Source organism: Pempheris klunzingeri, chromosome 18 (genome assembly GCF_042242105.1).
Source record: "Pempheris klunzingeri isolate RE-2024b chromosome 18, fPemKlu1.hap1, whole genome shotgun sequence".
In the NCBI taxonomy this organism is placed as follows: Eukaryota; Metazoa; Chordata; class Actinopteri; order Acropomatiformes; family Pempheridae; genus Pempheris; species Pempheris klunzingeri.
In genome coordinates, this window is record NC_092029.1 from 9,504,431 (window position 1) to 9,532,153 (window position 27,723).

The 27,723-nt window shown below is 42.2% G+C and overlaps 1 protein-coding gene across 4 annotated transcripts; it reads left to right on the plus strand.

Moving 5' to 3' along the window:
• The first annotated feature begins 691 nt into the window (after positions 1–691).
• map7b (microtubule-associated protein 7b) lies at positions 692–27,619 on the plus strand. Of its 4 annotated transcripts, none has more exons than XM_070849349.1 (19): positions 692–745; positions 13,302–13,466; positions 13,573–13,650; positions 14,339–14,502; positions 16,139–16,256; positions 17,266–17,376; positions 18,156–18,251; positions 19,603–19,722; positions 21,249–21,397; positions 22,443–22,582; positions 22,855–23,069; positions 23,167–23,317; positions 23,430–23,589; positions 23,692–23,796; positions 23,886–23,936; positions 24,046–24,079; positions 24,232–24,340; positions 24,430–24,626; positions 25,697–27,619. In XM_070849349.1, exons 1-19 carry the CDS (start codon positions 700–702, stop codon positions 25,705–25,707), a joined length of 2,220 nt encoding a protein of 739 aa, XP_070705450.1. In that variant the 5' UTR covers positions 692–699; the 3' UTR covers positions 25,708–27,619. The 4 variants fall into 4 exon arrangements, 3 of the variants coding, with proteins under 3 accessions (XP_070705450.1, XP_070705452.1, XP_070705451.1); XM_070849350.1 differs by lacking the exon at positions 692–745 and adding an exon at positions 8,647–8,752; XR_011585636.1 differs by lacking the exon at positions 25,697–27,619 and having other exon boundaries at positions 23,692–23,795; positions 23,884–23,936; positions 24,430–24,449.
• Positions 27,620–27,723: the final 104 nt, after the last annotated feature.

The following is a 27,723-nucleotide window of genomic DNA, read 5'->3' on the forward strand; positions in this document are numbered from 1 at the left end:
TGGATAAAGCCATACATTGCTAAAGATGGTGATTTTGAATTCTGAATCCTAAACTTAAAGATGAAGAGTTCCTTTTTGGGTATATTTTACACCTTTTGGGTAATTCTACTGTAATTTTGTCTGTCTTATATTTAGGATTCTTGGCTTTGGTAGGAGAAACACCAAATTCCTTGTATGTGAAAACCTACTGCACAGACACCAAACTATTGTTCAAAAGATTATTTTGATATAAAAGATCATATTGATGTGCCCACATTGCCAGTAGATGTCAGCATATGACATTAGCTAGACCTGAGAGCATGCAGTTTCACTAGCACACCTTGCTCCATCTCAAACTTACCAAGCAGTCTTTTTTCAAACAGTTCAGACATCACTATTCAGACATACATTAACTAAACTCAACATTTTTGGCTCAGTGGGGGAGAGTTCAGACCCTACAGGGTGTCAGGTAAGGCTCTGGAGATTATAAAGTGCATTTAAGGGCCAAAATGAAGCTAATGTGTGAATGACTGAGACTAATGGTGTGTGTGAAAAGTTGATTCTGCCTCTCATAAGTGATTGTAGCAGCCCACCCTGAGTTTGGTGCTCTTAGATGAGGTGTGAGGCCGTGTCGCCCCCCACCTGTCCGTGGGAGGGCACCCGGCCTGTCGGGATCAGGTCCCTCGGGTTCCTGCCGCTAATCCCGCTGACGTCAGAGACATGGCGGACCAGGATGGCAGCGACTCATCTCCTCCAGAGTCCCAAGGTGAGCTCCCACCGACGGAAAAGTTCACTCTAAAAAACTTTTCACACGCACGAAAGAGTTGTTTAGGCTGTTGAATGCTGACCGGCGGAGGGGTTTTTGTTTGTTTGGTCGGTGTTTGAGGCTGAGAGACTCCAGTCCTCGGTGCCGGGTCGGTCACGGGAGTGGGATTAACTATCAACCGACTCACCCAACCGGTTGCTTTACGTTTATTAAACACGACCTGCTCTTTAAACAACTCCATGTTTCTCCAGTTTTACCTTTGTCGTCGTCTTTGACAGGCATTTTGAGCTCCTGCTGCGCTGGCACACACCTGTTGCTGACATTTTGTCAACTATTGAAATGCTCCCTCAGTTTGACTCGACAGGTGAATTAACGGAAATGGGCACTCGGCTGTTTGGCTTTATAATGTGTCTTCGGGCTACAACTTTATTCTCGGGCTTTTACGGGTGTTCTTACAATGTTGTTTTTTCTTTTTTACTCTGTGCCCAGTTTGGTCTGCCGTGCTAATGCCTGAAATCTTTCTGCTAAGGTGGATAAACGGACATCTGTGACCTTAAATGGGTCAAATTTACGTCATCGATAACATTAAATTATCAACGCTCAACTTTACGGCCGAAATCGACCACTTAGAGCCACATTAAAGACTTGTGTCTCTTATTTAATCTCAATAAGCTGTAAAAAAAAAAATAATAAAAAAAAAAAAAACCTTAATTACGATGGTGGTGTGTTTATGAGTCTGGGCAAAGTATCAGAGCAATGATCGCCAAAAAAAAAATATTGTGGATAATAATTCCTTTTCTAATCTGGCATATTTGCATGTTCCTGCTTCGGCCACGCCTCAGATGTTAATGACACAACAGGTGCTTTCCATTAGCTGTGAGTGCCAAAATACCTGCTGCCACATCACCGATCAGGATGTCATCAGAGCTTTGCAGCAGCGCCTTAATTTCCTCAGAATGACTTCTTAAAGCTGAACGGCTGATAAAACACCAAATGTTGGTCAAGTAAAGCCACAGACTTGACACTAAATGTTCAGCCATCAGGAGTGGGTGCTGTTGTCTTTTCTGGGGTTTGAGCATGTACAAGTGTGTGTGTGTGTGTGTGTGCGCGCATGTCTTTATACAGTTATGAGAAAAAATGTTGGTTTTACACCATCGTGCCTGGTCCTCACAACTTCAGAGGGCCACTAACACTTGGTTTTAGGGTTTGGGGTTAGCTATGATGGTTAAGGTTTAGTTGTGTGTTTAACTTTTGAATACTACTTTTTTTTTGGTAGTGGAAATCAGAGACATTTGATAGTCAGAGTGTAATCCTTGAATCCGTGAATTCTGTGTGGTTATTGGGTAGCCAAACGTGTTCTCTCTGGTTCATGCTCCATACTATGACATGTTTGGTTAGTCTAATCAGGATACGTTTGCTTCGGGAGTTGAACTATACAAAGGCAGAGAGGAGCCACTTCTAACACACAGACTGATGTAAAGTTCTGTGGTGAAATAGTATTTCAGAGTTAACATTCATGCTTGGAAGCCCAGCTCAGATGTTAGAAAAAACTGATGTACTAATCCAAACATTGTTGCAACAAGATCAGAAAAACGGACCATGTCAACTCACTTATCTGTATGTAGAAGACTGTAATACAAGCACCACCATCATCATCATCATCATCACTAGCAAACCTAACACAGATGTTATGGGTTGAGTGGGTGTTTAACTGAGTCTGTCTAGTGGGAAAGATCTTTTATTGTTTATTTGACCCAGTTCGGTCTGCAACATCTCCACAGGGCTCATAAGCTCTGCTGTTCCAGAAGCATCCCACTTAAGTTCAACTTCACCTGCAGTTATGCAGCTAGGAGCCTAACTAAGAATGTGATTAGTGGAAATAATAGGATAAAAGGGCAGCTCACCTTGTTGGCCGCAACTGTTGAATCAGCAGTTTAATCAGCGGGTGCAGACTAAAAGGAGTAACTGTTGTAAAAACATTCGGCTTTTAACAATTTATAACAGACACAAGACTCAAAACGTTCACATTACCATATCACTTTTGTTCCCTAGTCTCTCAATCCTCACCATTATCATCTTTTAGTTTTCCCATGAATGGCTACCTATGCCAGTCTAATATGACCCTGCTACAAACTCTCGGCATCTATTTTCTATGAAATTATGCTTTCAAGCTTTGCAGTTGTGCTTCCAGCTTAGTATTCATAAACAATTTCATTCCATATACATTATTTATATTACATCTCCATGCTGTAATGCTTTAATTTACACAGTCCACTGCACCTTGAGCACCGCAGAGAGGCTAGATTTTCCTTAATTTCTTTCCATTTCATGAAATGGCATTTACACTTCTTATTTCATCCTGCAGATGCGTTTAGTTTACAGCCATCTTTCTTCAACTGAATTGCCTGAGGTCTTTAGATTTCTGCTCTCAGCTCATTGTTATTGGTGTACTGTAAGTAGTCACAGTAGTGCAGTCCCCCTGTGTCCAGAGTGGCTATGATAACCTTCCCTGCAGCCCCTCTTCACCTACAGTACCATCAGGATGATATTATATCCTGATCTGGATTGTCGCCTCTGCTTGGCCACCTTGTGCTCATTCCAGTTGGGAATTAGTGTTGCTATAAAACTAGCTTTCATTGTCATTTTTTCCTGACATTGATGACAAATCATGGTGTTGTGTTCTGAGTGAAAAAGTCTAGTATTTAATGTTCAAAATGCATTAAACAACTGAATTAAGAACTAAACTCACAGCTTGTGCGTATCCTCATTAAAGACAATTATCCCCATTACGTGAAGGAATCATATCAACTAAAACTGTTTTGCATCTTTAGAATATAAATGTAACAGTTTATACATACATAATTGCAATGGTCAAAATATTTCATCTGTCTGTTCCCATGTTCGTGTCTCTCTTATTCAATAGGTGTGAGAAGGGTGTGAAGCTGAGCCTCTCTGGTTTAAGTCTGAGTGTAGGATTACAGCATTACTCTATCCTGCAGGGACAAAGATCAGATTGCTCTTTCATGAATGTGTGTTTGTACAGCATGTGTTCCCTGAGGAGATGAGGCAGCAAGTCTTGTCTTGTGAATTCTTTTCAGCCTATATGATAAATATTTGAAGGAATTGTAAATTTTATGTAAATGCAATGGGCTGAAATGGTCTATATTAGGATGTTTGCTCTGCCAAAGTTTACTTCAATATAAGGCTAACTACAGGAAGTGCACCTGTAATGGTTTTCAGCCAATGGGCCTTTCAGTGGTCATGTCTTAAATCATTTTGTCATCTTGCCGGTTTGAGCCACAGCGTCTTGTTGGTATAAAGATTTTTGCTGGTTGTTTAATCTTCGTGTGTTTGCTTTGGTAGATGTGAGATAAACGCGCACAAGAACACGTCACATGGTTGTGCTGGCTGATATTTGCACTCTTATTGGACAGGCCTCCAATAATGTGGCCTGTAATAACTTTATTGCCTCATTATTTCTCCTGCACCTGTCCTACTCTGTGCCTGCCTGATTCAAATGCTCAGTGCACCATCTTTCTTTACTTTATTTTTCACCCTTCTATTGAGTTTATTTGCACATGCAGTGTCAGTGTATGAAATGGAAATGAAGCACAGCTTCACAGGTTACCTTACTGCAGTCCATCTGCAATACTACAGCTCAGATATAAATATTGTTACTTCTGTGTCAGCAGGACATGAGTAGAAGGATTTCCATATTTACTGTACAACCGTGGTATGTCAAATAGCAGATGGCTCTTTAAGTGGAGGAGGGGCGTGGACATATACCATGTGCTCTATGAACACACCCCTTCCACAGAGGCAGCTCCAGTACTGCATTGTTTGGTTTGGTGTGTGTATAGGCGTGCATCCTTAGTTGTGTGTGTGTGTGTGTGCACATTACATTAAAGTGTGCCTGTCCTCCACTCGCTCGCGTCATTGGTCCATGTGCTGCTGTTGTCAGGGAAACTCTTCACCGGTACCGGCTCACTTTCCACCACTGGATTCGCACTGAATATTTTAACGGCCCCGCTGCCCTCTCTTACACGAGTATCAGTGGGCCAGAGAGAGTGTGTGTGTGTGTGTACTGTACAGCCAGTGCCTTTGTGATGTGATTCTTCTGACAAGTTTGCTTTTACAGAATAGGCCTAGCAAGAGAGAAGCGAGGATGGAAAGGGGGGCAACAGTAACAGCAGCATTTCATAAGAAGTGAGGGAGTCAAGAGGAGTGCAGTTTCTCCAGCTCTCGACCGAGCCGGTCTTGTGGATTAAGTCTTCTTTTCTAAGCCAGACTACAAGAGCTCATCCTCAGACTCTGTCGCACTCTCTGTCTCTTTTGGTCTGTCTCTATGCCTGGCACTGCCATCGCAGGCAGTGTGGACATGGCACAGTGAGCAGCTCTGTTTGTCTCTCTTTCACACTCTCTGTCATCATCCCTCTGCACTTGAGTCTTCACTCCTCTTTAACTGCCTCCTTTGTCTGTCATCTACCACATTTCATGATTGAATTTCTCCCACATCTCTTTTTATTCTGTCCTCCTCCTGCTGTCTTCATCCTCTGTCTGCTGTCTCAAACACAGAGCACCAATGTGCAGCCAGAGTAATTAGCTGTTAGCATTTGCTATTGACAGCTTCACTGAGAAGAGAGCTTTTAGGGGTGACCCGTCCACGTCCATCCTCTGGCATCCACCGCTGACCTGCCCCCCCACCTACCACTGCTGGGTGGGATGGGCAGGGGCTGGGTGAGTTAGCCAGGGGCTTGAGGGTTAGCAACAGGGCAGGCGATGCCAGATAGCAAAGGACGAGAAGGAGGAGGTGGGTGCTCGCGGGGCAAGCGGAGGCTGAGGAAGGGAGGCAGCCGTTCAGCCATCCCGGCACTCTTCACCATCACTGAGGAAGAGGAGGGGCAGAGACGGAGAGATGCTTGCAAGAGGAAAAAAAAAGGTATGAAGGGATAGGATACAGGGAAACTGAGGGGTGTAAAGAGAGCACAATGAATTTGCATATTCTGGTACTTAGTTTGGTGTGTGTGTGTGTGTGTGTGTGTGTGTGTGTGTGTGTGTGTGTGTGTGTGTGTGTGTGTGTGTGTGTGTGTGTGTGTGTGTGTGTGTGTGTGTGTGTGTGTGTGTGTGTGTGTGTGTGTGTGTGTGTGTGTGTGTGAGAGGGCATTAATATCTGGGACAGACAGACAACTGGGGCAGATGTTTAACCAGTCTCTGGGGAGTGACAGGAGTTGACAATTTAAGAAAGATCCTATATTGTTGAGCATTTAAGACGTGCATGTGTATTAGTTGGTAGGATGTAATTGATGAACACGTGAGGAGCTTTGATAGTAAGGAAGTAATTGTGTTACATTGCCTTGTACCAGTGTGTGTGTGTACTTTTTGCTCATGCAGAGTAAAAGTCCTCTTAACCCATCGAGCTCAGCCATCTGGAGACGGGTAGTTGACAAGTGTGATGACAAAGCACTGTGTGTGTGTGTGTGTGTGTGTGTGTGTGTGTGTGTGTGTGTGTGTGTGTGTGTGTGTGTGTGTGTGTGTGTGTGTGTGTGTGTGTGTGTGTGTGTGTGTGTGTGTGTGTGTGTGTGTGTGTGTGTGTGTGTGTGTGTGTAAACTAGCTGACAAGGCAAGATTGGGTCAACACAAGGGCAGCAGATGAGAATGAAGTTGCAGTCGTCTTCACACGTGAATGTGGTTATAATGCTTCAGTAAGCACAGCGGTCAGTCAACAGGACAGTATGTGTCTCTGCAGTCACAGCAGACATAAACGTGCCAACTGATTGAACTGTTTTTCTCTTGTTCTGGGTTTCTTCCAGAAAATCTGCTTGCAAAGCATTTCTTTTGCTGTTTTATGTATTTACTTTCTATTTTCTGTGTTTATTTATTTCATACCTTGTCATTCAGTGTTAACAAGCTGTTGTTGTGTCACATTTCCAGGCACAGTTGTTTTCAGTCACCCATTTCTGATTTGGGATTAGGGTCTGAACAATTACTGTTGAATTTAAGAGTGGAAAAAGCTGTGGGCAGTGTTTTATGGTTGTAGTATTTCACAATGAATCTGAAACTCACTGGGTTAATGTTTTGGGCAAATGTGAGTCAACTAACAAGAATATAGAGAGTATTGAGTTTATCCCTCTGAATCTGCAGTATGTTGGTGCCCTTCAAACAGAAAACATGATGCAATAGAGCAACTTTGTTATGTTCTTTGCGCCCATTCATTCTCCTTTTAACCAATTTTTTGTGCTAGTTTGAGTGCTATTAAAAGGTTTAAATTGTGTGAGGGAGTATTTGCTTTTTGACTCGTGGAGATAGAAAGGTCATCAAATATTAATGTGACATCCAGATTAAGTTTCTATGATTTTCACCATATTCACTTAGCTTTAGTCCTGCAGTTTTACTCGGGTATAAAACTCCATGTAACTCCATGTAAACTACAAGTGTGTTTGTCCTCTAAGTAATTATTTCCTTTTAGTGTAAGACATGATTCTCATACTAATGATTTTGCAGTTTCCTCATGGGGTTAGCATGCATGTACGGCTCACTTAAACCATAAATAATAAAGGAGAATAGACCTGAGAGAAGGGGGGAAATGAAGAGATGTTTGTGAGCTCTAGTAACAAGCAGGATCTCAAAGTATCAGGTAACTGCTAAGTTGTTCAACACTTTTGTTATTTTCAAATGAAAGTCATGCTGTGATACTGTCTTTATTTTTAAGATGCATGCAATAGGCTAAATAGTCAACAAACATTTATGCCCTTGTTCATTATGTGTGTCAACCTTGGACTAACTTTTGATTTATTTGGAATAATGCAGTATTCATAACTCATCTACATGTAAAGAATGATGGACTTTTTTATGTGCTTTTTAGAGGCGTAAAAGCATAGCTTGGTCTACTGTGTTTGAGTGGATTAATTATGTTAGTGGTTTGGATGAGCTGAGATGGAGTTTTGATTGACACTGGTCCAGGAAAAGTGCTTTTTGCTGATCTTTAATCTCTGAATTTGTCATATCAATTTCAAAGCAAACTCTAAACTATTATCAATCAAAAGCAACTTCATTACAACTTCTAATTACAACTTCTTAAAAGGATTTTGTTGAACCGATGGCAACATTTCAACATCATGCAGCAGCAGTTTCTATTATTCATGGCCCTGTTGCCAAAAGCCATAATGAGTGATAGGGCAACTGTAGACATACCCCCTATCATCTGAGCTGACACTTGTACCTGCCATGTGCAGCAGCACCGTCCTCTCAGGCACCTGCTATCCAGGCCTGACTGACTGTCCTGGGGCTAGATAGGAGGACTCCCATCTCTTGCCCCCGTTGCCTCTCTGTTGGCTGGAGCTTAGTGTTTAGCTTAGCATTAGCAGCGGCTAATCCTCTCAGGCTGCAGGGGAGCCTGGAGCCACACAGCGTGCTTGCCTGCTACCCGCTGGCCCGGACAGCACAGCATTAATCGCTAACTCTGACCATTTAATCTGACTGCCAATGAATGCAGATAGATTGGGGGTGGGGAGTGCATGCGCACACACACAAACGCACCAGCACTAGTGGAGGGAGGGGCAGATTAAACAGTCACACTCTCCCTACGTCTCACTCTCTGTCTCTTTTACACACACGCATAAACATGCACACAAATGGACAAAAGGATGGGGGTTGGAGACTCGCCACAACCTGTCTCACATTCAGTCGGCTCTGAACAACAGTGACAGCGACCAAAGCTGACCCCTCTCTCTTTCTCCCTTCCTGCTTTCCCCTTTACTATGAAAAAAGTTGAGTTTTGGGTGGTCCCTTTTTCGGTTGTTTGGGATTTCTACATTCTGCTTTTTCCTTCGTCCCCCACCACCATGGACTTTGGATTCAAGCTTATCTTCCCCTGTGTAGGATGTTTTCAGGAAGTAGGAACGTTGATTCTGGCCCTCAAATCTGACTAGTCGGAGTGGGACGCTTGCCAGGGGTTAAACAGGTCCCATCCTGGAATTGACTCCCCTGGAATCATGAACCAGAATCCAGGTAAAGACTTGCGATTTGATCCTAGGACTTTTGCATTTCATTGATTAATGAACACAGACTGAATAAGGTGCAGTATAGGATATTAACACAAGTTAGAGTACAGTCTGTAAGCAATAGAACAGCTTTTTTGGCTCTGTACTCCAGCACATTGGATCTGAAATGAAACATGACATGACATGACATTAAAGGCAATCACCTTTTAACCACATACATTACTCTTAGTAATGTTACAGTTTCCCACATTTAATTTGGTTGATAAAATATGAAGGAGGCTCAAGTGTAAGCATGACAAACAGTGGTCAGGTAGTTTGAAGTGTCACTGGTGGACATTTATCACCAGGAGCTCTTTGGTGTGTCTGCAAAATGACTGTCCAGTGTGCACAAGCACATAAACTCACTGCTATTTGACATTTTTGTTTAATGACTTCTACACTAGATGCACAGGACTGTGAGATGCAAGAGAACACAAGTGCAGTAGAAATGAGTCCATCACATTATACTGTACTGCAGGAATTGCACTTGATTAGGAGACAATGAACCACTGTGTAAAAGTTTCTGAAAAGTTCAGTTGAATAGCATTGGCACAGTGCAGCAACCAAAGCAAAATGTGCCATTTGGTTTTGGTCCTAAAACGGCCATTTTGCCTGTGCAAAACCATGTCATAGGCAGGGATACAAAGGCAGATTTCTAACAGATTATGTACAAAATTAAGTTACCCTAACCTATAGAGATTCTTTTTCAAAGAGTGGGAGTTGAACACTGACATGTTGAGTATAAGAGCCGATGTGAACTTTGAGTAGCCTACATGGATCTAGGGTGGAGTTTCATTATCCAAGACGCCGAGATCGTCCTAGTCTAATCCTGGATTTAGAGCATTCATCTCTGTATACTTTGCCCAGTCTCTCTCTCTTTATAAAGCTGCAGGCTTTATTAATTTTAGTCACTTGCTCTGTAGGGTAATAGTAAAAATGGTCAAACTAAAACCCAATGCTGCTCTGATCTGCACGCAGTCTCTACTGCAACTCCAAGCCATAGGATGCCTTTTGACCCTGGGAGACCTCTTCTGCGTGCTGTATGACCCCAGTGCATGGCTTTCTATTTAATTGGTTGGCTCTGTCTGGGAAACTGGGCTATGCAAAGCCATATCCATAGACTTCATTCAGTACAATGTGTGTGTGTGTTGTGTAGTATGTGAATTTTGATTTCTTAAGGATACTCGTACAGCATATGGTGCGTTTCATATGTGCCAATACTTTGACAAGGGGACATCTGGCTGCTAGATGCATGCATGCTTGCTACTGTTCGAAATAATGGTGTTATATGCTTTTTGCCTTCCCCACATGTATTTCAGTAAATCATGATGCATTTCACACAATGACATTTTCTAAAACGTGTTCAGTTCTCGACGTTGACCTTCCTGGACGGGTCTTTCTCTATTTTTATCGACCCTCTTATTCTCCTCTGTGTTTTTGTGTTTCTCTGCCAGACTGTTCAAAGAAGGGAATTCTTATTTGTGTTATTATTGCCAGCTCTTTTATTAGTGAAGTGCTCCAGTTGAAGCAGTCAAACTGATGGAAGTATTTCTAACTTCAGCCTGTTACCACTGGCTTGCTGTATAGTGGTCCACTCAGCTTGTCAGAAGGCCCACTTCATCATGGATGTTACATGATAAAGAGCCATTGGACATATTACATACAGTCCATACCTCCATTAAATCCTGTTTACATTGTTGTTAAAGCCATGCACAAATTGCGTTCAATTTACTCCCCTCAATGTGCTAATCTTTTGTTTAAGGAAAACAATTTTAGGGGAAGGAATACATTGGCTAGACATTATTGTAACCTGGCCCAGCCCAGACAGCCTTTCCTGTTATAACAATAGCTGTTATAAAACCAGTTCCAAGCCTGATGCACTGGAGACAGGGTAGATCTGTTAGTATTTGTGCACACACCTCTGTAGCTGTCTCATAGACTGTGAAATGCAATACCTCTGCAGCTCTGACCTCACGTCTTTGTCCAGCATGTCCTTTGTGAATCACTGTTAAACATCTCAGTGTGTCAGGATGGAGACAGCACTGGCTGTTTAGCTTTAAACCATTTTCTGCAGCGTGCAAACTCACAAAAGTGTTGAAACACATGAACATCACACAACAGTCCACACAACTTAAAAAGTTGTCAGCACTGTAGAAACTCCATCTGCTGTAACGAAGGACATGAAAGCCAGGAAAAAGCTAGTAGGTGTGCTTTGAATTAAGATCTGTTTCATAACTATGCTGTTTTATTTATGCTCTTTTTTTTAATCCGTTACCAAAAAAATGCTGTTTTTCTGAATTTTTATTCATTAGTTGGAATTCCATTTAGATTATGCGTATTGCACACATAGCATGCAGTTTTAATAGATACTGTATACAGCAGTGATTCCCAACAAGGGGTACTAGCACTTTGGGGGGTACTAAAGCATTTGCCAGGGGGTGCGTGGAAGCTACTTAACACATCTAACAGTTAAAAGTAATGGACAGTTTGTTGAAATAGTTACTAAATGTAATGGGTACATGGTTGAAATAGCGTCCAGTAGAAAACCAATTCAAATAAACACTTGACTGGTGGTGTCAATGAATGGGTACTTGTGTCAATGAATGAATGAATGAATGAATGAATGGGTGTCAATGAATGGGTACTTGTGTACATGTAACAGGACTGTGGGAGGATATCGAGAAAAAAAGTTGGGATCCACTGGTATCTAGTAACACGTGTGGCCCAGTGCAGTGCAGAGCAGACACTATGAGCGTCATAGGTTATAGCATAAATATCTCATAGGCTAGCCTGATCACACAAAACTCAGCTGAGGGGGAATGAGCACTGGATTATGCAGAAAAGTGAGGATGCAGTTTTGATTGTTACATTTAAATTCAAACGTGCGCTGGAGCTTGTTCAAGAGCCCAATCTGTAGATATGAAACTTGTACTTTGCTCCTCACTTCTGCCGGCATCATTAATTACTCAACTGAGCTGACTTGTCGTTGAAGTGAAGAGATAAAGAAACCATGTAGGAAATGTAGAACAAGGTGTGTTGCTTGTGCTACTTCAGGTAGAGTCCATGTGCTGTAGTGTCCCAGTTTAGTCTGGGTCAAGGGGGCTGATTTGTTTTAGTCTCCAACTTTCTGGGACAGATCTCTGTGGAGACTTTCTCTCTCACTCTTCACCACACTCACACACAAAGGAGGTGTTGAAAACTAGTTTTACCCACAGTATCTCTGCATGTAATATACAATTCTTTCTGTTTGTGTCATATGCATCAGTGTGTTCAGGGCCGGCTCACCTGTTTCTACACGAGGCTCAGTGTTAAATTCTCTGTGCCCAGAAGGCTGAGCCTGAAAGTGCTGAGTCACCCTGAACCTGATAGTGCCATTAATCAATAGCCTTGCCAAGAGCTGAGTGGAAACACTGCGACTCACTGGGAATATTTGAGAATAAAGGGAACACAGTATATATTGTTTTACCCCATTTTGTTTCCTGTCAGGTTACACTGCAGAAGCCCTAACGTTTCCAAAAGCAGACCTTGAGAATACAGTAGATGTCAGGTTGAAGGTGGTTTACTAATGTTTGTTTGGCCACCCCACTTATTGATCAATCTTTTTAATTGCTCACTGCTTCTCTCTCTCTTTCTCTCACACACACACTGCTATCCTATGTTTAGACGTTGCGTTTCTATGTGTCTTGCCATTCCCTAATGATCCTTCTAGTATGGATTACTCCTGAAGCCTTACAGGACTAGGTCACAAAAGCAAGTATCATAACCTAATGACAAATGACAGCATATATGGTAAATGGGTATATTCATGTGCTATTATTAAAAGTAAAACAGACAATAGCCAAAACCATGAGGTTGATACAGTATTAATGATCAGGTGAGAGGCCTGTTTTACCTGAGCTAATTAGCAGTCGCTGTCAAATTCACTTAACAGTTATTTGTATAAATCAGTTGTTAGCAAGAATGAGATATCTCAGTATGCAGCATGGAGACTTCAGAGACCAAAGAAATCTTGTATCCATCATCATATTAGAGATTATGCATTAACATTAAGTAGAGATATTAACTATGTAGTGTATTTGGGAGTCTATCATATTGTTACGTGACTACAGGCCATCCTTGACTCTCATGCTGTGGTTCTATTTTATTGATTTATTTCACTGTTTTGTGAAGAGGCTGGTTAAATCTTTTGTGGTTTTTGTAGGTACTATGTAGGAAATGTATCACAGTGCTGTACAGAAGTTGATGTGTGAAGCATTGGAGACTTGAGTGTTGAGTGTTAAATGGCAGTTTGTTATGTACACACTGCCGTATCTATCCTTGACTTTCCTCATGAAAGATCGATACTAGAGAGTTATACTCGGATGTAAAACTTGAATTATAGCTGTGGATGATTATGGAGGTCATGAGAGGTCCTTCACACTGTCTCTCAGTCTTTCTGTCTCTTGTCCCTGCTTCTTAATGTCTCTTTCTTCCAAAGTTTTTGTTATTGACACTTTCTGGTTTGTCTTTCTTTCCAGCATCTTATTCCCATTATAAATCAGAGGATGGCAGAGCGTCTTCAGCCACCCGTCCCAGCTCCGCGGGCTCCGGGCAAATCTACACTCCCACCATTACTCCTACCCCCACTACAACTCGCACCACCACCAGCAACAGCCCCAGTAACAATGCTGCCACCAAAACTGGTACGTCACACTGGTGTGATATACAGAAAAATATATTTCTGACTCTAAAACGGCCATAATGAGACATGATGCAGGTTCTGCTGTTGAGCTGTTGTTTGTGTTGCAGATTCACTGCTCTTCAACAAGATTGATGAGAGACAGAGGTTAGCCCGTGAGCGCCGGGAGGAGCGTGAGAAACAGAATGGTGTGTATTCTTTAACTGTGTCTGTGTGAGTGTATGGATGCGTGAGAGAGAGAGAGTGAGTGAGAGAGTAGACTGTATGTTGGTGTGTAGAGGGCCATAAATGCATCCCTCCCTTTCTTTTTTCTCATTCCTACAATACATCATGACTGAGCTTGGTTGGTAGCTGTGGTGAGGTGCCCATTTCTCTGGTTGTTACATAAAGTCTTGGCTGAGGCCAGGCACCCAGGTTGCCATGGCACCAGTGTTACATAATGGGTCAGGCCATGGGACAGGGTTTAGGGAGGCTGATGTTTTGAATGTGTGTTTTTGTTGGAGTGTGTGAGTGACATACCACAACAGATAGGATTTAGGAAGTCATGGCCTGTTTGTGTGCTTTCATTGCTGAGGTGTGTATGCGTTCATGGTATTGTACAGTGGTCATATCTCTGGCCCCAGCTGACAGGCTGAGGGATTTGCTTTGTGTTGAAAGCTAAAGCCTAGTCACATGATCTACAGCTGACCCATCATACTGCTGCCGTAAGCCTGTGTGTGTGTGTGTGTGTGTGTGTGTGTCTATGTGGCATGTGTTTGTGCATATGATTATGGACACTTGTATGATTTCTTTTCTTTTTTTTAGCAAGTGAACATTGTACACATGCATGTGCATCAAATCAATATTAACCGTGTTTGTGCATGCACCATGCCTCAGCTGTCAGGGAGGCCCAGTGGCAGGCGCGTGAGGAGCGAGCCAAGCAGCACTATGAGAAGCACCTGGAGGAGAGAAGGAGAAGGCTGGAGGAGCAGAGGGTGAAGGAGGACAAGAGACGGGTTGCCGTGGAGGAGAAACGACGGCAGAAAATGCAGGAAGACAAGGTCTGACGCACATGGCCTGTATACACCTATGCATTCTGATGCACGCACACCTTCACTACAAGATCTGTGCGCAACATAGTTCCTGCCCTCATCAACAGGCTAATAAATATCAGTTTTTAGTGAACCATTTACACACTCTATGCCCCCTCCCTCTGTAGTCAGCTGGATTTTGAGCTTTATCATCAACTCCTATCTGCACACTTATTTCCAGTTTTTACTCACACATCATATTGTATTGTCTATTGTCTGAGTGATGTGACCCATAGATTTCTGACAAGAAGGTATGAAGCTTTGATTTGGGTTTGGTTTCAGAAGTGGTATGTTGACACTATAACATGCAAGTCTTGCCAAAGGCTAAAAGTTATGGTTGGAGAGGAGGTGAGAAGAGCAACCATCAAGGCTGAGGCCTCTGTCAATCATGCAGTCATGCATACAGTACTACTCATTAAATCTTCCTTTCCCTGTCTTGGTGGAGAAATTATCTATAATATTTACCACCAAGAAACAAAAATAATGTTGTTTCTCAGTAACTTGAGGAAAAAATACTTTTCAGTGGAGTTGTGTTATGCCTCAAGTTTTTTGGCGCCAGAATGTCTGTGTGTAACTTTTTATTGACAGACCTGCAGGGTTCCTGTTCAGTAGCTTGTGAATCCTTTTAGAGTGAGTTGGATTTCAGGCTTTAATTAGGTTATTGATTTAATGAGCATTTGGACACTGATGAGTCGGAGACCTGCAACTTGACTCTGAGGCAGCATGTGTTGATGATGAATTTGCAGCATCACACTTTCCCAAAGGATAACATAAACAGTCCCAGCGGTCTAGTTGTTTACTGTGATATTTCAATCTCCACCACTGTCAAATACAGGCCAGATTTTGCTAGAATTCTCTACAAAATAAAGACAAACTTTTACACATATGTATCTACAGTAGAGATACACAGGAAATCTGTCTGGATATTTGCACAAGATATATTTGCACAAGATATTTCTATTTCTTTTTATTTTTTATATTGTATACTAGTCTTATGTTATATTATTCTATTTTAGATTGTACATATTTTACATATTTTATATTTTCATATAATGTTTCCTTTTTTACTGTTGTTTTTGTGCTTTAAGTGTTGGTTGTCTTGTGGTGGCTGTTTGTTGTCTGTGGGGTGTCTTTCTGTACTGCTGCTGTGACAAAGTAATTTCCTGTGAAGGATCAATAAAGGAACTATACTATACTAAATGCAGGAAAAGAGAGTGAGAGTGGCATCATACACAACAACAGGTGCTGTTGTGGCCACATTAGGGGAATGTTTTAGGAAGGTAAAGTTCCAATGGACCCACAATAATATTTGGCTTTGTAGTAGCCTCGGAAATGTATCCACTTCCTCAGTGCTACAAATTCTCAAGACAAGTTTGAGATGAACTGAGTGGCTTTACTTTCATTTTGTTGCATAATCACAATTTAGATTTTATCTGCCAGGCACTTGTACAACCGGTATATACAAACCCACTTCTTGTCTCTAGATTAGACATAACATGGTGCAAGTTTCTATTCTGAGCTTGTTGGGCTTTTTTTTTTTTTTTTTTTTAATGATTTAATGATTTACTGATTATGTGACAGTGTTGTCCTTTTTTTGTGACTGAAGGCTCGTCATGAGGCGGTGATCCTTCGGACCTTAGAGAGAAGCCAGAGAACCAGACAGAAGACCAACCGGTGGTCTTGGGGAGGGGCACTACACTCAAACACTCCCAGCACACCAGCCGGTACTTTGAAACACGCACCTAAACACAGTACCTGCAGAATCTCACAACACTCTCCCATAGTCGTAGTATGTTGAGACTCGAAGTCTTGCCCCACAGTTGGTTTGAGATTTTTTCTGTGTTGATGAGCCACTTTTCGACTTTCAGTTTTATTGAATACTTTTCATGTCTCATCTCGTTGATGTCAGACAGTGTGTCTGTGTAAATATGTCTGCCAGCCTCTGCGTGTCAGTATTGTTCTGCCATGTTTGTATTTGAACTTTTCAGATCCCCCGCCCTCTGTTGTTACTGCTGACTCACACCCTGCTCTGCCTCTCCCTCTCCCTCCCTTATTCTCAAACTCTCTCTCTCTCTCTCTTTAACTCTCTCCCCCTCGCTCTCTCTCACCCTCACTCTCTGATCTCCCTCTATCTCCTCTATGCTCTTTGTTTCTCTGCCATTGTCCTTTCCCCTCCTGGTCCAGGTTTTGTCGAGTCGGCTTTCCTCTATCCACTCGACCTTGCTGGACTGGAGCACATGCAGAGTGCTTTCAGTCTCTACCGCAGATACGGAATGACCTGCCAATGTGAATATTACAGCACAGTGTCAGTTAGCCAGCCAGTGTTAGACCGCTGGCTCTAGCACTGTAACTATCCAGCACTGTTTTAGCTCACTGGCATTAGTGTAAATGTAGGCCAATGTGAATGGCATGATTAGTGTTATATTTGCATGTAGCAATCCAGTTTGTAACATGAACATATATCCCAAGATGCAGGATCATTCATTCAAACCATTTTAGCTTCATTTTTAGATGACGTGAGACCCATTTAGCACTAATTCATTTTCTAATGTTTCCCTCTTAGCAACAAGTTAGTAGTTTTTCCACTTCTAACCTGATTTAACCAAAATAGACTAGAGTAGCCCTTCAAGGAGAGATTGTTAGCTCCAACTCTTTCTCTTTCTCCCCCCTGTTCTCTTTCTTAAAGTCCACCTATTCAGTATACCTTTCATCGTGTTTCTTCTTTGTTTCTAGATGCTGACAGGCGGTCAGTGTCCACAATGAATTTATCCAAACACACAGACCCTGTTATTACAAAGCGCCTGTCCTCCTCCTCTGCCACCCTCCTACACTCACCAGACCGAGGTAATGCAAGCGAACATTACACACAAACACCTGCAGTATTTATTACAATATCCTCGTGGTGGTTTGCCTTTGGCTGCATCTTCTGTCATTTGTGTTTGTTGTAAGCAACACTTGTCTATCCGCCCATTGTTGTTTTCTTTTCTTTACTAAATAAGATGTGGGGTTGCAGTGATATTAATATGGTCAAAAAACAGAATTAACTATTTAGAGAATAGTTACACATGTTGGGAAATACACTTATTTGCTTTCATCCCGAGAATTAGCTGAAAAGATTGGCACCACTCCCATTGCTTTACAGTAAATATGAAACAGCAGACAGTTTAGCATAAAGACTGGAAACAAGGGGGGGGGACAGCATCTTTAAAGCTCAGTAATTAACACGTTATGTCTTGTTTGTTTAATCTGTACAAATACTGTAAAAGTGTATCAAAGACAAATTGTAGTTTTATGAGCATCTAGCTGTCTCCATGAGGTTCTCAGGCAGTGGAGACTCCAGTAAGTCACTGCGTCCATATCCCACAGTGGAGCACATAACCTCCCTAAAACCATTACCTGAATATAATAATAACAAATGTAAAAAATGACCACCTCTCGAGTTTACACTGAAGCTCAGAGATATGGAAGTGGTACTGATCTTCTTATTTAACTCTCAGAAAGCAAATAAGCATAATAATTAAGAACAATAATTCTCAGGATGTCAAACTTTAAAGTATATATCTTTTAAGTGCTAATTTAACGATTAGATTGTGTGTTCTTTGATGTTCATATGTTGCTGACAGGCTTACAGATGAGAACAGCCTCCTCTCCTGTCATTAGCAAAGCTCAGTCCAAACCCCGCCTACACCAGGGAAAGACCACTCAGCACAAAAAGACAGGTTTTTTCTGGGAATTTTTTGCGGCTTTGTCCCTCATATTATATGTTGCAAAGCAAAGAGATCGTGGGCTGGAAATGGTCGAGGAATTCCAATCGGAGAAACTTAAATATTTAATGCGGTTATGCATCTCTCGAAATCCTTCTTCATCTAGATGAGTTTTTTGTCTTTAAATGTATCAGTGTAGCTTGGAACCTGGATGACATTGATTTGAAAAAAGAATTTAGAAATCCTATTTTACAGAATGTGATTTGTAATATTTACAGTTTGATATTCAAATCCAGCGTCCACACTCAGCTAATAGCATATACTATATATGTGCATGTGTTTGCACTCCTGTGTGTTTCATCAGAGGGATCAAGATTTTTTTTTTTCTCCTCTAGCGTGACCCCTTTCTCTAATCCTCTGTAGGATAATCTTTTTGTTTTTGTGGGAACACTGTATGCTGTTTTTGCCCAGGCTGAAAAATCAACACCCACATTTCAACAATCAGACGTACAAATAATTATACACATAAAATGTATTCATGTTCCAAGTTTTATGCTGCCAAGACGAACTCTCCACGCTCAAACAAACACTGAGAAACATCACACATTTACTGAGCATAACGCAAACTCTGAAACCATTCATGTCTTGAATACAAAGCCTGTGATTCCTTTGCACAGTTTCCAGCCCAGTTGTATCTTTACGCCTCAATCTGAAACCTGTGACCTTGTACTCTGCTTCATTATCGGAGCAAGCAACGCTGCACGTTTTTCCTGATAATAAACTGTGCTTCGTCTCTTTTAAGTGGCAATCTTTAATCATAAAGATTATATAATTGTTGCTTTGTCCATTTTTGGTTAATAAGCTGCACATTATGTACAGTATAGCAACATTTCTGCCCAGGTACCAAGAACCCTGCATGGCCAAATATTTGAACTTACTTGCATAAACGTTTCCAGCACTTCTTGAGTTATTTGCCAGATTAATTCAAAGATTTCTTGTAACAAGCTTGAATAAAGATTATTTTGTTAAAATGTAAATGCAATATGTTCTTTGCTCTGTTTATTTGAATGTTCTCCTGCCTGTGTGTTTGCTCTGGGTTTGTGCTTCACTTCAGGCTGTTTGCTTCCTCACATAATTGACAAACTGATGCATGCAGGTGTAGGTGTGACAAAGCAGCCTGTGCATGGTTACCACTTAACTTTAGCTCTCGCCTACACTGCTGTGCAGTGTGAGGGAAGAAATGGGTAACAAGTACAGTAATTATGCATCTTTTATAATCTGCTTTGACTGATTGCTGAGACTAATCAGTGGGCGGTTAATGGTTTTAGACGTTATCAAACCTCAAATGTCACGTGTGTGTGTTCAGGCCTGCGCCGTCTTCCATTGACGCCATGGGAGAGTAATGTGGTGAACCGCCTGCAGCAGCCAACACACTCCTACTTGGCTCGTAGCCGCAGTGCCATGAGTCTATCTGGAGAGCAAACAGGTAATATGCACACATCCCACATGAAAGACCCATCCTGGCTCTTCCGGTCAGTCCTGAGTGAGGGTGTTTTATGAGTGCAAACGCAACACAACAGTTCATAGTGCTAGAAGTATTTTTGTCTTTTATATTTTGGTCTCGGATGTTAATCAGATTTGGCCAGACTTAAAGCATTAACTGTCTGAAACTTCCTTCACCAGCCAGTATCAGGCACTCAAAGCTCACACACACACGCACACTCAGAGACACGGGTATAAACGAGTAAGCTGTTCAGGAAGTACTCTCCTATCCGTATCATTCCCTGTCTCCCTGTGTTGTTACCATGGGTAACAGTGGCTTTAGATAGTTTCTGCCTTGCTTATAGGAAGTTTGTTCTTTCTTGTGTATATTTTTTGACTAATTCCTCTTGACGTGCACTGACACATGTGTAACACACTGCATCTTTTGCTTTCCTCTACTTTGCACGCTTGTATACAGTCAACATTATCTAGGATTCAAGGAACGTTATTGTCACAGTGTATGAAGATGCACTTCTTGTATGTGTTTTGTGTATTGTTGTGCTTGCTGACTTCCTCTATGTAGTGTCATGTCTAATACCCATTATATCTAATATTCATAGTTAGTAGTTTATTCTAACTGGATGTCAGAGTCTAACAATGTCCAAGAGATGCATCCCACACTGCAACTTTTACACTAATTTTCAATTGGCATTAAAATGTGAGTAGAACATGGATATTAACAGTACATCTTTAACTTTCTTCCATGTTACTGGCACCCAGAGCTCCCCACTCATTTTGCATTATCCAGTTTTTGACCGGCCCTAGGGCTGTTACTCAAACTACAGATTGTACTTCTGTATTTTTCATATGTCTGCTGTGAGAGAATAATCTTAATGGTAGAATCAGACATCCAGGGCTACATATAGGAACCAGAATACAGTGAGGCCATCACAACCGAGACTCAAGCACCTCCAGCTGTTGAGGGTAGTGGCGCAGTGCATTCTGGTTGTTGTATGTTTTGTACCTTTTTCTCTGTTGTCTCTGATCATGTTGCACCAATTTCAAAAATTCATGTGCCTTTCTACTGCATCAACAGCCCAGTTTTGTGAAAGTTGTTAGTTCTTCTTCTACTTTATATCTAACCTGGCCAATCAAACCTACTAAATCCTTCTCTCAGAAGCATAACATTATTTTTTTTTGTACAGCTCCCAGGTGATGGTTGCAGTATCTTAGCAGCTGTGCTTCCAGCCATTAGCACTAATGCCTTCTTTCTCTTCTCTTTTTCCACCAAACATTTTTTTTCATTCCTCTCAATCCTCCGCTGGTCTTCCCAAACTCCTTTTGTTAATTTATCCGGCATGATTCTCATCCCTTCCTCTCCTTCCTGATCTCTTGCTCTGTGCTCCTCTTTATCAAACCCTCGCTGAAATTTCATAAATCCTCACGCTGCCTCGACCCATACCCTCCTCAAAACATTCCGACCTCCCACCTCGTGCATCACCGTAGCCATGCCTGTGTGTCCTCGCTCAGTGTCCTGCCACCCCATGGGCTCCATGTCCTTCAAGGCCCTGCAGGCCCAGCCTCTTCCTCACTGCCGCAGCCATGAGAGGAACCTCAGCAGGGAGATGGCCGCGTCCTCCTCCAAGACTGCCCGCAGGAGGACTACCGGCCCTACACAGGTGCGTCTTGTCATCAATCGGCACCTGTGATTGACAGATTAGTTAAGCAGATTAACTGCAATATTGTCAGAAATGTAAGGTGTGAAGACAAATGCTAGGTGCTCATAGCTTTTGACCTTATAGTTTGAGCATATAGATAACATCTCTTTGCTATCATATTTCTGATCTTGATGTTGACAGAGTCAGTCTGTCCGTGAGCCTGTGTATGTACGAACGTGATGCATTTTTCATTTTTACAATATCTGGTGTTTTGCTACACTTATGCTCAGATGCGATTCAAGCCTTTTCCTCCTCCTCTAGTTCATCTTTTTCGTTTTGATGATGTCCCAGTTTTTGTGTGTCTCTGCTTCTCTCTCACACACACACACACACACACACACACACACACACACACACACACACACACACACACACACACACACACACCACTGTATCCACTGTCCATCTGCCTGCTGTTGTGTCACAGTTTATACCATTAAGGTCTTAGAAGGACGAGATCCTCTGTATATTCCAAGTAGTGACCTTGAGGTGCATGCATAGATCATACACCTGCACAAACACATTTATAATCAAGACCCAATCCAGTATACCAGTGATATACCAATTACACCACTTACAATGTGTAGATACTGTATACTGTAGGTCAGTGTTAATTGACTTTGGTATCAAATAATTTTAGTGCGTCTACAGAGACGATGAATGCCTTGGAGTTATTCTGAGTGAAAAAGGGTTGATTTCAATATTGAAAACATTTGAGCTGTCTGTGTCATGGCTTGGCGCCAGAGGTGATGCACGGCCAAAGAAAGGCTGTCTGAGTCTAATCCTGTTGCTGTTCATCTTCTGCTGCTGTCAGTAGGGCACCGTCTGTATCACCTAATTACTTTGTGTGTTGCTAAGGACATTTTTGTGAGGTGCTATCATATTATTATAATATAAAAGACATTACGCTGCTGTCTCGCCTGAGACCTGACAATGTAGAAACAAATCCTGCCCATTTGGATTTTTTATTTTTTTTCATCTCATTGTTTCCCTCCTGCATCAATAGCACAAGGACCGTGACCATGTCAGGAAGTCATGGAGCAACCTGTCACTCCCATTGGTTCCCATTCTGACTTTACCCCCCAAAAAGCGCTCCTCTTCCCCAGGCAAGAAGACCAGCAAAGTGACAGCACCCTCTCCTGGCAGGTAGGAGAACACACCAGTGAAAGCTGACAAAATGAGGTACATGAGCAGATTTCTGACACATTGGAGTTATGGAGTAAGATTTCTGGTAAGTGTTATTGTGAATGCTGTTATGCTCTTTCATTTTAAAACCTTGTGAATAAAGGTATAGGTGGCTGATAAGTATCAGTAAACTAAGAAAACAATTGTTTAACATCAGTAACTTGTAGAATTACCTTTGCTCTGATTTTGAATAGAACTCCAGAGCCACATGCTGATTTTCTTTCTGCACTCAGGCCTCCACAAAAGTCAGCAGGGCGTCCCCCAACTCCCAAGATGCTGAGGTCTCCAGGGCCAGAGGATCCTGGAAACCTTCGTCCTTTCAGAATCACAGCTGAGAATCCCCAAGGAGAGGAGGAAGACGAGCAGGTCCTCAGTCCTCCTCAGCCTCGGCCTCAGCCACTGGGTCAGAATAAGACCAGTAGTGAGCAGACACCACCAGCAGCCAGCGGTCAGTTACCACTCCCAAAGCCTTCACACCTGCAATATCATGCAGCTGGGATGTTTTTTTACAAACTGGTAAGAATAACATTTATATCGCCTTCTAGAGAGCGTAAGCAGTCCTCCAGCCCACAAGCCTTCAGCAGGCACCACGGACCCAGAGGAGGCTAGTCGTATCCTGGCTGAGAATCGCCGGCTGGCCCGCGAGCAGAGGGAGAGAGAGGAAGAGGAGCGCAGGCAACAGGAGGAGCAGGCCAGGTAAGCTGACTGTGCTGCATTTAAATGTGTTTGTGATCTGGGGAGAGATGGACATCACCGTGTGTGTGTTTATGTGCGTCCTTGACTGTGATTCATTTGTGTGTCGGTACAGGTTAGCGAAGGAGGAGATGGCTCGCCGCAAGGCCGAGGAGCGAGCAAAGAGAGAGGAGGAGGCTCAGCGTCAGGCGGAAGAGATGAGAAGGAAGGATGAGGAGGAGAAAAAGGTGGAGGAAGAAAGACTTCAGAAAGAGAGAGAGGACTTGGAGAGACAGGTCAGAGAAACGTGTCACTTTTGAACTGAAGACTAAACCAAGGACTCAATATAATACAATACATTAAAACTGTGTCTGTGTGTGTGTGTGTGTGTGTGTTAGAAAGAGGAGGAAGAGTCTCGACAGAGAGAGGAGGCAGAGCGACTCAGGCAGGAGAGAGAGAAACACTTCCAGAAAGAGGAGGCCGAGCGCCTGGAGAGAAAAAAGGTGACACACACGTTCAATGTTCACACATGTAATATTTCAGAATAATCCTTGTGCACAGTGCATGTAAAGTCTCTTTTCTTTTTGACCAGCGTCTGGAGGAGATCATGAAGAGAACAAGGCGTTCGGACACAACAGAGAAGGTAACGGCTGAAGGACACGTGGTTTAAATCTAACAAGTATCTGTCCAACCATGAAGAATCCATGTTGTTCGTGAGTGTTCATTCTCTTCTTATTCTCTCCCATATCTAGAAAGTTGTTCCAAACAGGAATGGAGACAATGCAGGTAACCGAATTGACCCTTTTCTTTACTTTCCTTTATTATTTTGAAAAATGAAAAATCACTTAAACATTTGTTGCGCTGTTGTCTCTTGAAATATGTCCAGTGTAGTTGTTCCCATGATGCCGTTTCTGACTGTTGGTTTCTGTCATCATCAGTGACCCCAGCCACTGCTAGTCCATCTGCAGCAAATGTGTCACCGACACACAGTAACAACAGCAGCCAATCAGACCCCAGCACCACCGCACTGAGCCATCCTGACCAGAGGTACAGTAAACATCTTGTAAGCTGTCAAACGTATGTTATCCATGTCTGTAGTGTAAAAACATCCCCTTTCCGTCCTGTTTTTTTTCCAGGGAGAACGGGGAGTTCGAAGAGGTGATTGTACTGCCTTCACATTCCAGGTTGTCTCCTCCTGAGGGCGAGGAGCAACAGCAGCAGCAACAGGAGGGCGAGGAGGGCGAGGAGAGAGTTCCTGTCATAGCCTTCAGGGAGAACGGTCTCCTAAAGCCTCTAAGTGGAATAGAGGATATATCAGCCCAGCAGGGACCAGGTCAGTAAGCATCTTCTGTCCACTTTCTGCCGAAGGGAGTTTTCCCAAGGTCTGTCAGAGTAACCCCGATGATGTCATAGTGATGACATCAGGGTTATTTTGGACTGAGCTTGAGACGACCATTTTTTCCAGAAAGCTGTGGGGCTTACCAGGACTGTTGACACACTTTGAGTTGCATAATGGGATTCAGGATCCAGTGTTTTCAGAGCCTGACCCATACTAGTGACTAAAAATGAGGATGTCTCATCCTCTGCTGCATTGACGTTGACATTTTGAAAAAATAAATAAATCTGTCTCAGTCATGTCCCCCAACATTATCCAAGTGCAACATTAAACTGCTGAAATGCCTCTGATGTTGTCTATTAAAGCACTTAATACCTGATCTAGCAGCAACAGAAATGTGGCCTCTGGCATCGGTGAGAGCAGATCTTCCCAGTTAAGATACAGAGGAGGTGTGTCTCTATCTGGGTCCCTGCTTTCAGCGCACAGAATCCAGAGGCACAATAAAACTACAATTAGATCGCTGTTTTATCGCTTCAGCAAGATTATCACACACGTCCTGACTTTTTGCTCTTTATGCAACCAACCTTCATCATCTGAGCTTCCTCTGAGCACACTGTACCTTCATTGTCAGCTGAAATGGGCAGTTGGCTTGATTTACATTAAAATTTACATGTATGAGTTTTGGTATATGGTCCTACCCAGAGCAATTTAAAATGATTCAGTGTTCAGTATTGGGACAGCATCGTGAGACCAGGTGAAAATTTGGCAGTAATTGAATCATCTCAGTAATTATAGCACATTATCCAATAGAAGAGGTTTTAAAGGGTGTATGCAACATTAATGTGCAGGACTAACTAGTTATGACCCATACAGATTTTACTAGTAAGTAAAATCTAAGAAAAAAAACTAATCCATTTTCCATTCTGTAGAAAATGCAGTCTATTCGTAGTGACGCGACATCACCGAGGCACAAGCTTAGCAACATGTTTTATGGATAAAGTGGAGATAAAGTGTTTTTTAGCCCACCATAGCAGCTGACGTTTTTCTTTGTCGCCCCTGGTTTTTAGATGTTGCCTGACGCCCTGTTGGTCGGAGATGATTCCTCACCCACAGAGACAGGAAGTGAGATGGTCAGAGAATCACAACACGTAGCTGTTGTACTGAATCAAAGGAAGAACTCGCAGCATCACAGAGGTTTACGTTCTCGCCCTACCGCGACAGAAGAGCACCGCAGCCGCTTCCCAAAGATGGTGTCTCCAAAGATCTCCCTAAAGCATCCCAGAGAGAAGTTACGTGTCCCTCAGCAAACTGTGTGGGGAGCAGATGGCCTCTCCGTCTCTGACCATGATCACACTCAGTCATAATGTTGTGTGTACAGCCCCGACCATCCCTCATTCTGAAGTGTGTCCTGAAATAACAGGAGGCCACTGAACACCTATTCCATCTTGTGATGTGTGTGTGTGTGTGTGTGTGCGCGTGTGTGCGAGTGAGAGGCTAATAATAATGTAAAGTGAGATCAGCTGTGAAGCCCTCAGCCATGATACTTGAAGAGGTTTGTTTTCTTTTTGTCGCTGTCGAACGCTGTAATCAGACAAAATCAGCAATGTGACGTTATAACTGGAACTCACACATCAGGCTCCGAATTACAAGGTTTCATTAACGCCGTCTTTAACTGGAACCTCATAATTCTCGTCTTTTCATGATGTTTCATCAACATTTCTACTGAAGTGTCAGAGATGAAATGAGCTATAGGAAGGAATCAGTGCATGAAGTTGTATTAAGACTACAGGAAAAGTGTCATGTCATGTAATATATTTTTGCTGTGTCTACAGTGTTTAAGGCTAGAGGTTATTATTGGGGTAAGGCAGGGGCGTTGGAACATCATGGCGTTTAAGTTAAATAATGACAAAATGAAAATACTGTTCTCTCAGAGAATTAGGCTGTAAACTACTGATTTTTTTCCTTAGTTTTATTTAATTTCTGTACAGATAAAATGTGATTTTTTTTTTCTTTTGTTTTGTCCTCATCCTGTCTTCACTTTGTTAAAAAAAAAAAATCTGCTTTGACTTAAGTCCTGCCCTTTCCTTTCATTGGTTTACCCTTTACATTAACCCCATCAGTGCTGCACCCTGCGTCCTGTCACAGTTGAACTCAGCCAGGACTCCGCTGTAGCTTAGCCACCTTGTGCTGGAGGTTGACTTGTTTTGGCTAAAGTACAAAATGGATTAAAATGATTTACTGATGTGATGTTCATTCTGAAATAATCTGATTCATTTGATCTTTTTGATGAAGGATTTAAGAAGAAATGCTGCTAATGTTAATGTTCCTTTGCCTTACCGCATCGTAGGAAGAATGAGGTGACTTGTCTGCACTCATATGCATTCCCAGTATGAGCTTTGGCATTCTGGCCACATGCCAGGAGTCTCCACTGCTTTCTTTTCTGATTCATGTTAGACGTATGAGAGATTATGATGAAATGTTATATTAGTTTGTCTGTTGTATCATCTTATAATGTCAAACAGTTGGTCCTTCACACGGCTTTTCAGTCCAGAAAAACGAGAGGGACTCGAGTACAACAGTTGGAACCCAACCATTCACTCAGCTCATACTAAATGCTCTCAGCATTTGTTTTTGAAATCTTTGCACGTAGTTTCCTTTGTTCAAATCTTGCAGTACCCAAAACAGAAGGAAACTAAAGAAAGATTGATGTCGTTGTATAGTGCTGGTCTCTGCCAGTAGTGCATAGCATGCTGTTGTCAATAGCTTGCGAATAAAGCACTTCGACAGAGGCAAAATCCCCTGTAAATTATATATAGATATCCTATCATTTGTTTGAAAGTCTATATATTTTACTAAGACTGACAACAAGGCTTTGAAAACTAACAACCCCTTTACTAGAGAAAAGGGGCTGTGGGATGAGATCTTTGAACCACTGTAAAACTGACATCACTGTACAACTCTTGACAAGTAAATAAAACTTTTTGAATTGATTCCCTTTCCATTGACGTGACTGTCATGATTGTCCTCCATGTTCTGATCCACAATATAGAATAGTGGGGAAATAATGAAAACGATGAAAATAATTTTATTCTAG